Source organism: Mirounga angustirostris, unplaced genomic scaffold (assembly GCF_029215605.1).
Source record: "Mirounga angustirostris isolate CCGP_5_RB_7025 unplaced genomic scaffold, mMirAng1.0.hap1 SCAF_2, whole genome shotgun sequence".
NCBI lineage: Eukaryota > Metazoa > Chordata > Mammalia > Carnivora > Phocidae > Mirounga > Mirounga angustirostris.
Window position 1 is genome coordinate 150,478,523 of NW_026991710.1, and position 13,027 is coordinate 150,491,549.

At 36.0% G+C, this 13,027-nt stretch overlaps 1 protein-coding gene across 3 annotated transcripts in view; it reads right to left on the reverse strand.

Annotated features, from left to right (window-relative positions):
• Window positions 1-66: 66 nt before the first annotated feature.
• Window positions 67-13,027, reverse strand: part of MTMR9 (myotubularin related protein 9) — a 94,393-nt gene continuing 81,432 nt past the window's right edge. For all 3 annotated transcript variants that reach the window (XM_045880106.3, XM_064585314.1, XM_054508681.2), the window contains 2 exons: window positions 10,980-11,131; window positions 67-4,944 (listed from right to left, as the gene is read on the reverse strand). In XM_045880106.3, coding sequence (XP_045736062.1) covers window positions 4,781-4,944; window positions 10,980-11,131 — 316 coding nt within the window. In that variant the 3' untranslated portion in view covers window positions 67-4,780. The remainder of the gene's footprint in view (window positions 4,945-10,979; window positions 11,132-13,027) is intronic.

The following is a 13,027-nucleotide window of genomic DNA, read 5'->3' on the forward strand; positions in this document are numbered from 1 at the left end:
TCACATAATAGAAACCTGTCCATTACAGCACTCTGAGGTTTTAGCAAAGCATACGTTATAGACATATTTGCCATACAGTGCAATTTTATTGTGTAAGACATGAATAATAGTGCACTTAAATCCAAGAGTCACATTCAAATATATCAAGAATACAATCCAAATACCCGGCTATTGAAGAAATACATACTCTTTTTTTTATATAACTACATTGTGCAAGTACATTTTTAGTGTAGATGGTAATAATCTATAAGGATTCTAAGCAACACAACTCGGTGTACTTGTGTAGAATAATCCACGTCTCCAAAGATATGTGCATTTTAAAAGTGAAGGAAATGGAAAATGTCTTGGGCAGAGACACAGGCAGTGTTGCACAAGTTTTTATTACAAATTACCAATACAGTTAATCTGTATACTCACAGGTGGTTAAAACAGAATGGTTCTAAACATCAGGAAGCTCTCATCAGGAATTATTTTTTAGGACAATGTAGTGTCTACAGTGAGCCCCACTATCTTTCACTGAACTAAGCACAAACTACAGTTCCACAACGAGTTCAAAAATAGGACTTTCTTAAGGGGAATTTAGATAAGAAGTTCAAACCTTCCAGAACCTCATCCTACAGTTTCATGGGGTCTCATCTGAGCTACTGGTTTAAAGGAAGAAGATGCTGTGGACATGATATAAAGACTGAGTGATGGGAGAAATAGTTTACTTAAGAGAAAAAACCAGAAAACTGATACGATAAGAAAATTAGCACTTCGTATCATCTGAGAATAAATATTAATGGAGAAATCAGTCTTTAAATGTTTTTTGTTAAGATGGTGAAGTACATAAAAATACTATCTGGTAATAACTTAGGGTATCAGCTCTGGAGGGGGAAAAGATCTAACCCACATTAAAGAATAATAAATAACTAATCTATGTTGTCTTGAGCTATAATAAACCTGTACCAGATGTACTGACTGATTTCATTCTCTGGGAAGTTTCAAAGCTGCCAGAACAGGGGCAAATTCTAAAATTTGCCCTTTTTTTGGTCCAGGAAATAACTTTCTCATAAAAGGTGCTCATGATAACCTCTTGTAGTTACCAAAATTTTGCCTCAGGTTGGGGTCTGATAATAAGTGAACCAGATGAACTGGTTAAGGCTGCCAATTAAAACAGCTAACTCTGAAACCAGATTAACCACAAGAGTCACATCTCTACTAAGCAGATTTTAAATTTTTTAAAAATTATTTTTATTGGGGCGCCTAGGTGGCTCAGTTGGTTGAGCGACTGCCTTCGGCTCAGGTTGTGATCCTGGAGTCCCGGGATTGAGTCCCACATCGGGCTCCCTGCTCGGCAGGGAGTCTGCTTCTCCCTCTGACCCTCCTCCCTCTCATGCTCTCTCTCATTCTCTCTGTCTCAAATAAATAAATAAATCTTAAAAAAAAATTATTTTTATTTATTTATTTATTTATTTATTTATTTATTTATTTATTTGCAGGAGCGAGAGAGATAGCATGAGCAGCAGGGAGAGGGAAAAGCAGGCTCCCCGCTGAGCAGGGAGCCTGACGTGGGGCTCGATCCCAGGACCCTTGGGATCATGACCTGAGCCACCCAGGCACCCCGCAGATTTTTTTTTTTTTAAGTACAGCAAAATGTTCCTTCTATTTTTCACTTCAAGAGACAAACTACTGATCAGATCTTTCCCATGATACTGATTTTTAAATTTAATATAAATACTCAAAAACTAAAATATCACTAAATTTCATCCTTTAAAATGAAAAGTAATGACATATCACCTCTGTAAATCAGGCCTCAGAGTTCAAAGAAAAGCTTTTAAATTACCCATATGGGATCTGAAATGACTATTGTCTTCCAAAGTTTTCCCAAAAATCACTTTAAAATCTTGTTTCAAAGGCCTAATTTTTCTCAGAAACAAAATATATTTATAGGTTGTTTTAATTCTATTAGATTTTATAACTTTCTGCTGTTTTCTTTCTATTTAATAAAACCAGAATGAAAAAATTTGACCAATTACTGAAAAGTTTTACCACCCAAAGAGTTTCAAAATCTTAATATAATCAACCAACTATGTTCTTGTGGTTTCTAAAAAAAAAATTGTTAATTTAAAATCTAAGGATCCTTGTACTGCCGATAGAAGACTGTAGCAATCTTTTGTATTTTTAGAATATTCTCTGTAGGACCTACTTTTGCATCCCCAAAATGTAAACCAGCCTTTACTATAAATGAATACATAAGATGCTTAATATATATAAACTTGATTTTATCTCACTTGGTTATTATTGGCTCCTACGGGGTAATTCGCTTGCTCACTAATTCTGCCACCACTCTCTTCATTCAAGTTTTTAAAGCCACCTTTATCAAAGATGATTCTCCAAACTTAAAGTTTAACAAGTATCTTCTCATGAGTATATCCACTGTATGTATTCTTCTTATCCAAGGAATGGGTAACTTCATAATATTACTAAAATCCCTCTTTAAATTATATTGATAATGCACCTCTGACACAGTTCTTGAGTTTGGGAAAACCCTAATATTTGCATTATTAGATGTCCCCTTTGAAAATACACTGATAACAAAGATTGTTTTTTATGACCTATAAACAGAACTGAGGTTTGCACAATCCCTAATTATAAATTAATACTAAAATGCAAACTTGTCCAAATAGCTTAAGATCACTGCCTCAATAAAAGAAAGAAAAAGAAACACTATGCTATTATTGGACTATGTCTCACACATAAAATGTTCATCAGGAAGACAGGTATAAATTGATGGCATACACTTTCTCCATGACCAAGCCTAATAAAAGCTTCCACCCACAGAAGCCATATGGCTAATCAGTGTCACCAGTGGGAGTCACTTCTAAAGAATCACTAAAAACAACAACATCAAAACAAAACTCTAAATGGTTTTCCTTATGGGTCCGTGAACTGAGAAGAGCTCCTTCAGATCTACTCTTGAGACAAAAACAGGAGCAAACAAAAAGATCAGCTGCATGAACAAACACAGCAAGTAATTTTCAGGGGTGATAAAAAAGCTGGAGTATTTCCTCTTCTAAAAGATTAACATAAACATTTCACACAACATGGAGATATTGATAGCAAGGTCTCCTTTGCTCCTTGCTGTAGCCTTTTTGTGAGGGCTTTAATGCCTGAAGACTCATGACTATAGCCAAGAAAATAAGTCAAGAATAAATCTGAGCTTAGAGGAGAAGGCAGGCAAATATACCAAAGGAGAGTTCTGATATCTGTTGCTGTTGTCCAAGCCTTTTGCTACCAGTCCAAGGAAACAGAAAAAAGATGAAGTTTGGGAAACTGGAGATAGAAAGTATTTGCTGTTTTCTAAGGCGTCTGAATGTGGCTATTGATTATGCTAGACTAGATATTTTTTAAAATTATATTTTTAGCTCAATACATAGCTCTAAAGCAGGGTTCAGTTTTGGTGTGCTTTACACTGAAATGGTTATATACAGAGGGGGTGGAAATGGTTATTAATCGTTTACTCTTCAACTATCCTTTTAATGGAAAACTAGAATTGACAGTATTTATTAAAATGAACAGTGCCACAAAACAGAAATGTATATAGAAAGCACTGAACCACAAACTTTTACAGTAGCAGGAATAAACTAGCATAGCATAAATACAGTCATAACATTGAAACATTTCAATCTGTTTCTGCAGTTTAAAACACAGCTGTGTCATGTTCATCAACTTTCACCTCCCACTTCAATTAGATTTGCCTAACATATAATGAACAAATCAGCAGTCAAGGTAAATTTTCAAAAGGCTCAAGCCAACGTGAAAGGTTTAAGCTTAGTATTAGTAAACTCTCAGAATACTTAAAAATAAAACAAAACACAATAAAACTTAACACACATACATACATGAAACAGTGCAGTAAGAACTTCAGACAAGGGCAGTGCACTTCTGGTTTAAGGAAACCATATTTGTAGCTTAATTATAACAAACGTCTACCTAAATAATGGTTTAATGGGATATCCAGCATTTGATATGCATTTAATATGTATGGTCAAAAAACCTGAAAAACCAATTCAACAGTAACGATACCATATCAGTAACAAATTCCTACTTTATTTCTATATTGCACATACTTCTACTGTCTACTGTTAAAATTTACTTCTTAATCTAAATATCAAAGGATTATACCTATAACCCTTGTAAAAATATTTACCTTGAATAAATATTCAGATTTTCCTTTCTTAACAAACCAGAATGAGAATGAATTCAGCTTTGTTAATCCAAAGCTATTTTAAAGAGAAGGGTAAAGGTATTGGAAACAGCATGTTAATCACAAAATTCTTGGTTTAACAACCATTTCAGTTTTGAAAAATATTTCTGTGTTTGGAGTGTTTAAAGTCTGATCTTTTTTAAAACTAACACATATTCCCTAAAGAGATTAATCATATCCTTGACTGGTCTGGAGCACTGTTTGGAAAGTAGACACAGAAAAAATTTTAGATTAAATGGCATATAACACAAATGGCATTAAATAGGTCACCTGTTTCACATAAAATAAAATGACTAGCACCTCCTTTCTGCTCCCAAAGTAAAAAGGCCTAAAAGGCCACATGAAACATGAGTAATTACAGTAAGTTTCATTCGTAAAGTATTGAGAAGTCCACTACATTAGAGGGTTCTCACATCTAAAGCCTTAGGTTCAAGGCTACTGTGTAAAAGTGAACTGAAGGGCCAAAGGAGAGAGACAGATGGGATTCAGTTCCAGGAAGGTCCTTATTTATGTAGGTTGTGGGGAGATTTTTCAGGGACTCTCCTGCATCCCATCCTCAGTTTCCAGTTCTGCCAACTGCCTCCTAAGTACATTTACTTTTGCTTGTAATTCCTTGTTATATTCAATGATGTTAACCATTTCTTCATATGCTTCATCCAAATACTTGGAGGATCTGTTCCAACGGAGGAAAATACCTATTGAATCCAGGAAAGGAAGACAGAAGGCAAAAAGATACATACAATGGATTAACTATTCCATCATTATACATTCTTTTTTCTTTTTCTTAAAATTCACATCTGTGTTTTATTATACTCTGGAAGAAGCAGGAATCCTGAAGTACTGAAAGTGTAACTAAATACACTAAAACATCACTATTTCTATGTACATAATCATTCATTCTTCAACCTCCCCCCAACAAAATTATGAAATGGATTAAAACACTATTCTCTGATATATCCAGGATTATAAATAAGCTGGTAACTTACAATGCCATAAATTTTCCAGTTTCACAATACAGTGAATTACAGAATTTCAATTACAGAACTTTACTCAGAACCATAGGACCTCATACATGTGTAAAATCACTTTCACTAGAAAAGTGAGAGAGCAACCGCTGAACCATACATTGTTATTTAAAACCCTAAACTTCCCAACAAACAAAAGCTTAGGACCAGATGGCTTCACAAGTGAAATCTATCAAACATTTAGAGAAGAGTTAATACTTATTCTTCTCAAACTATTCCAAAAAGTTGAAGGGGAAGGAATGTTTCCAAACTCATTCCATGAGGCCACCATTACCCTGATACCAAAACCAAACAAACACACACAAAACAAGAAAATTATAGGCCAACAGCCCTGATAAACATAGATGCAAAAATCCTGAACAAAATATCAGCAAAGTGAATTCAGCAATACATGAAAAGCATCATATACCATGATCAAGCAAGATTCATTCTAGAGATGCCAGGATGGTTCAACAGCCACAAGTCAATCAACACAACATGCCACATTAACAAAAAGAAGGATAAAATCATGTGATCATCTCAACAGATTCAGACAAAGCATATGATAAATTCAACATTCATTTATGATTAAAAACTCACAACAAACTAAGTATAGAGGCCATATATGACAAACCAACAGCTAACATACACAACCGTGAAAAGCTGAAAGCTTTTCCTCTAGATCACAAACAAGACAAAGAGGCCTACTCTTACTAATACTTTTACTCAACACAGTATCAGAGATCCTAGCCCAGAAATCAGACAAGAAAAAGAAATAAAAGGCTCCCAAATAGGAAAAGAAGCAACACTGCCACTATCTGCAGATGACATAATACTATATATAAAAAATCCTGAAGACTCCACCAAAAAACTACTGAGACTAATAAATTCAGTAAGGTTGAAGAATACAAAATTAATACACATAAGTTCACATTTTTATATAATAACCATGAACTATCAGAGAAATTAAGAAAAACAATCCCATTTATAATTGCATAAAAAATACCTAGGGATAGGAGGAAGATCTTTCACTAAAGAAGTAAAAGACCTATACTCTGAAAACTATAAGACATTGATAAAAGAAACTGAAACAGCACAAATAAATGGGAAGATATACCATGCTCGTGGATTGGAAGACTATTGTAAAATGCCCATACTACCCAAAGCATCTACAGATTCAATGCAATCCCTATCAAAAGACATTTTTCACAGAAATAGAACAAATAATCCTACAACCTGTATGAAACCACAAAAGACCCCAAATAGCTAAAGCAATCTTGAAAAAAGAACAAAGCTGGAGGTATCACCTTCCCTGAGTTCAAGATATACTACAAAGCTACAGTGACCAAAACACTATGTTAACAGCACAAAAACAGACACACAGACCAACAAAACAGAGGGGAGTCCAGAAATAAACCCACACTTAAGACAGTCAATTAATTTTCAACAAAGAAGGCAAGAATATATAGTGGGGGAAAAGATAGTCTCTTCAATAAATGATGCTGGGATAACTGGACAGCTACATGCAAAACAATGTACTGGATCACTTTCTTACATCATATACAAAAGTAAACTCAAAATGGATTAAAGATTTAAATGTAAGAACAGAAACGATAAAACACGTAGAAGAAAGCATAGGCAGTATCTCTTTGACATCAGTTTTAGCAGTAATTTTTTGGATATGTCTCATCAGGCAAAGGCTAACAAAAGCAAAAATGAACAAATGGGACCACATCAAACTAGAAAGCTTTTGCACAATGAAGGAAACCATCAACAAAAGGCAACCTACTGAATGGGAGAAGATATTTTGAAATGATATAACTGATAAAGGGTTAATATAAAAAATATAAAAGAATCACATAACTCAATATCAAAAAAACCAATCCAATTAAAAAATAGGTACACGACTTGAATAGAAATTTCTCCAAAGAAGACATATAGCTGGCCAAGAGACACAGAAGAAGATGCTCAACATCACAAATTATCAGGGTAAAATGCAAATCAAAACCACATGAGGTATTAGCTCACACCTGTCAGAATGACTAGTATCAAAAAGACAAGAAATAACAGCCATTGGCAAGGATGCAGAGAAAAGGGAACCCTCATGCATTGTAGGTGGGAATGCAAAATTGTGTAGCCACTACGGAAAACAGTATGGAGGTTCCTCAGAATATTAAAAATAGACTACTATAGGATCTAGCATTTCCACTTCTGGGTATTTATCCAAAGAAAATGAACACACAAATTCAAAAAGACATATGCACCCCTATGTTAACTGCAGCATTATTTATGATAGCCAAGGTATGGAAGCAACCTAAGTGTCCATCAACAGATGAATGGATAAAGAAGATGTAGTATAGATACACCACAATGGAATACTACCCAGCCATAAAAAAGAATGACATCTTCCTATTTGCAACAATATAGATGGGCCCAGAGGGTATCATGCCAAGTGAAATAAGTCAGGTGGAGAATGATAAATCCCACATAATTTCACTTAGATGTGGAATCTAAAAAACAAAAACAAAACAAAACAAACAAACAAAAGAAAACAGAAACACAGATACAGAGAACAATTTGATGGTTGCTACAGGGGAGGGAGATGGGGTGATGGACAAAACAGGGAAAGGGGATTAAAAGGCACAAACTTCTAGTTATAAATAAGACATGGGGATGCAATGTATAGCTTAGGGAACATAGTTAATAACAGTGTAACAACTTTGTATGGTGACAGGCTGTAGCTAGACTTACCATGGTGATCACTTTGTAATGTATGTAAATGTTGAATCACTATGCTGTACACCTGAAACTAATATATGTCAACTACACTTCAATTAAGGAAAATAATAAAAAGCCTAAACTTCAGTGCGCTCTCTCCCTGTCTCTTAAGAGGTGGTCTTCCAATTCTACAGGCACATTCTTCTTTTCCCAATAACTATCCTTTTTTTATAGACTAAAAGGAAACATTTCCTCATCTGCATAGATCTACATTAGCTCTATCATCCCAACATCATGGCTTAAAGACATTCAAATAAGGAGGTACAAAAACTCTCCAGGCAGCAGTATTGTCAGTAGCTGGTAAGTTCACAAAGGTTTTATGATTCTTTAAAACACTTTCTATAAACCAAACTGCCAGAACCCTAAAGCTACTCTCTATCAGAAAGGGAAAACAGAAACATAGCTTAAAGAATGGACTTTGTTGATTTTTCCGTTATATGAGCCTGTATTTAAAATCCTGTTCTTCAATTCAGGAATTACTTAATACTAATGGCTAACTATGATGTAAATATAAACAGAAGAGAGACATTTTAAGCTCATTATACAACCCATATACCCACTATGAGAAGATTTTACCTCACACAGAATTTCTTCCATTTCTAAGCTGGGGCACTAAACACATATGGAAACTCTGTTCTTAATGGAATGGTAGGAATTCATTCATGTAACAACAAGATTTCCTCCAATCACTTCATCTCTAAACTCTCAATGCGGTTTGGTAAAAAACTAGTTACATCGTCCATTAGGCCATTTAACTCCAAATCTGGCTTTTCTCCCAAGTAGCTAGTCTCTTACTTCAGTTACTAAACATGACAGTGGCTTCTAGGTAAAAACTGTCCCAGAAATCTTTAACAAAAAGTTTGGCTGTAATCTCTCATTTAAGAGATCACTTATCCTGTACCGGGGACTGTCTAAAACAATGAAGAAAGTAAACAAAGAGAAGTTCTGAGCAGCCAAAAATTCCCAAAGCACTAAAGCTCAGACTCCGAGAACCTGGAGACTATCTGAGGCCACTTTCCCACAATTCTAACTTGCGGACACCTAAAGAGATAAGATTAGAAGCATAAACTGAGGAGGAAGGAAGCAGCTAATGACAGATATGCCAAGAGGAATGAGATGTAAGAGCTGACATCCAGAGAAGTGACAGAAACGGACTTAGTCTCAAACTGAGAGAGCAAAGCAATCTGAGGCCCTTTTACAGATAAAGGGCAAACAGTTTCCCACACATGAACTGCCCTTGTGGGCATAACATATTAAAATGTGGTATAATAACTGACATTTATGGTAATTCAGTTCAATTACCAAACAGCTAGCATTCTTTGTGTGTAGGTTTTGTGCCATTTAATACAGATGAGGGGCGCCTGGGTGGCTCAGTCAGTTAAGCGTCCGACTCTTGGTTTAGGCTCAGATCATGATCTTGGGGTCATGAGATTAAGTGCCTCACTGGGCTCAGTGCAAGAGTGCGCTTGAGATTCTCTCTCTCCCTCTTCCTCTGCCACCCGGGTGGCCATGCGCTCTCTCAAATAAATAAATAAATATTAAAAAAAATACAAAAATGAATAAAGATGTACTTAATACCTTCAAAATGATCAAAAAGAAATGGCACTTTGTAGTCTTTGTTTAAGGGATGGCTAATATAGTTTAGACAGATTTTGGTTAGATTTTTAAAGACAAGCTTTCGTATTTATGGAGATAAATTTCAGGAGTCTGAAAAATTTATGTAGGTTAAATACCTTCTTTAGAATGAATTAGAAAATTAAGTATGGATTATTGTTCCACATGAACAATGAGGTATGTGCATCACTGCACTGATAGCATTATGTTGGTTTATAGAACCTTACTAGAATGCCTAGTTCATTAACCTTTCAGTAGCATTTAACAGAGGAACCTTTCCCAATGGCTGCTTAATGAAGGAAACAGAAACCATTTCCTTGGAGCTTACAATTTATTCCTATCCCAACTACCTACCAACTTTCTTACACAAAAAGTAATGTACTTTCCCTCATACCCATTAGAATGGCCACTACCAAAGGGGGGAAAAAATCCGAAAATAACAAGTGTTGGCAAGGATGTGGAGAAATTGGAACCCTTGTGCACTGTTGGTGCAACTGTAAAATGGTGCAACTGTTATGGAAAATGGTATGGTAGTTCCTCAAAAATTAAACAGAATTATCATATGATCCAGCAATTCCACTCCTGGGTACATACCCAAAAGAATCAAAAGCAGTGTCTTGAAGAGATAACTGTGCACCTGTGTGCCAAAAGGTGGAAGCAACCCAAGTGGCCATCAGTGTATGAATGGGTAAACAAAATGTGGTAAACACATACGATGGAAAACTATTCAACCTTAGACATTCTGACACAGGCTACGATATGGATGTATCTTGAGGACATTATGTTAAGTGAAAGAAGTCATTCACAAAAAGACAAATACTGTATGATCCCACTCATACGAGGTATCTAGAGTTGTCGAACTCATAGACACAGAAAGCAGAATGGTAGTTACCAGGGGCAATGGGAAGTTGTTTAGTAAGTATAGAGTCAGATTTGCAAGAAGAAAAGTTCTGGAGACCTGTTTTGCGACAATAGGAATATACTTGACAAGAATGAACTGTATACCTAAACATGGTTAAGTTGGTAAATTTGTAATCACAATTAAAAATAGTAATGTATCTTCCCACCTAGGAAAATACCCAATATAAACAGCAGTATCCACTGAATAATCACTGTTCACTTCTGAAATGGGGACTAAACAAAAGAAGTGTGACTAGATAACGGATGTGAAGGAGAGAACCATGCCCACACTGTGAAAAAAACAGCAGTCACACACAGGTCTGAGGGTCAGGTCCACTCACCAGCTTCAAATACAACAACAGCAAGTACTCAGAGGCAGTTCAGAGAGGGTCCTTGACTACTGATAAAAAGTCTGCAAAGGACGCAGAGCTTACCTTCCCATAGCTGAAGACTCTGTGGAGCAACTGAAGGCCAGATGACAAGATTGTTGGCTTCAAAGAGAGGATTGGTGAACTTCCTCAGTTCACTGGGCCGATTGACCCAGGACCACAGAGACATCGTTTTCTGCTGCAGCTTCAACTTACATCTGATTACAAGGAAGAAAACTGCATTAAAGCAATTAAATGATAACAACGACTATTAAATGCTCCTCCCAAGAGGACAGTTTCTTCTCTCTCTGTGTTAGAAGGCAGAACACAAAACTTTTAACAGATGAATAAAATAGTGTAAAATAAAAATATTTGTCAGAAAATTCAACCAGCATTATAACTCAGTAACAGCAAAACTATTTCACAGGCTTCAAGGCCAACCAGAAGGATAAAACCAGAATCTGGTGTTAAACATTAACCCAGAGAACAGACCATTACTATATGCAAAATCCTTTATTGTATCTGGCACTGTATTTTATCTTATTTTTTAAAGATTTTGTTTATTTATTTGATAGAGAGAGAGAGCGTGTGAACACAAGCACAGGGAGTGGCGGAGGAAGAGGGAGAAGCAGACTCCATGCTGAGCAGGGAGCTTGACATGGGTCTCGATCCCAGGACCCTGGGATCATGACCTGAGCCGAAGGCAGACATTACTTAACTGACTGAGCCACCCAGGTGCCCCGGCACTGTATTTTAATTTAAAATAGCTAAATATAAAAATAACTTTCTTTTTTGTTTTGGAAAAGTCTAGAATGCAAAGAACAAAGATTACAGACATATTAAAAATAGAGGTTGAGTCAAATCTCAAAGCCTAAAATTTTTTAGAGACTTAGCTTTTAGGACAAATAAATTACATGTACATAAAATGCAGATGGACTGTCAAAGATTAAAAATGAATATGTATCTTGATGTAAATACAGATTCAATCTACATTTATATACAATGAACAGCCTTCACAATAACCCTGAAATTCTGTAACACTCTTTTATCATAGAATAAACTCACAGGGATAGAACATGAACTGATACATTTTGGAAAAAATAAATTTTAACAAGAACTGAAAGATAATTTGTGGTAAGCCTTACATTAACCAAAAAGATAACATATTCAATTTTCATAGGCTTCTACTCAAGTTGAAGTTTTGCTATAAAATTGGTTTTGTCTCTGAAACTACTTATTAGTTAATTATGTGCACCCTTCTTATGTTAGCAATAAAAAGAATCCACATAATCACAGAACTCCCATGTATACTGCAATTTAATTGCTAGGATAGCAAGTCCTATACTATGTCCCCAGGAACCAGGCATGGCGAGGATAGGAAACCACTGTACCCACTGCTCCTGCAGTAAGTGGTTTGGCCCTGCCCCCCAAACCTATGGCTAGCCAGTCACTGAACTTTTTTCCACCAGAGCCCAACCCATACAGCTTCAGAATCCTTCTCAATCAGCCCTACTCATAGGATCTACCAAACGGCAATCAGAATGGGAGATAAAATGCATTTATGATCCCTTTATTAAAGGCTAGTTCTGGGGGCTGGGGGATATTAGTAAGAAGTCCATAGTCAAACGTATTATTTAAATGCTGAATTAAAGTTATATACGTTGCTTTACTGAAGAGTGTCTTAAAGTCTTTAACAATTACTTTGTGACTTTTTGAGAGGGGACTACATTATACCACATTACCCAAATTTAACCAAGGTAAATCACCAATTGTCCCCCTCCCCCATAAGAGTAGGGGTCTAGGGGTAAGTCGAACATGCCTTAAGAAATGGCAGGATTCGGAGTGCCTGGGTGGCTCAGTCGGTTAAGCATCCAACTTTTGATTTCAGTTCAGGTCAGGATCTCAGGGTCATGAGATCATAATCCACATCAGGCTCTATACTAAGTGCAGAGCCTGCTTAAGTTTCTCTCTCCTCCTCTCCCTCTGCCTCTGCCCCCAGCTCCTGTGTGTGTGTGTATGTGTGTGTGCACATGCATGACCCCCAATTTTCTCTAAAAAAAAAAAAAAAGAAATGGCAGGACAAGACCTAGATTTCTAACATATTTAAGTGCCAT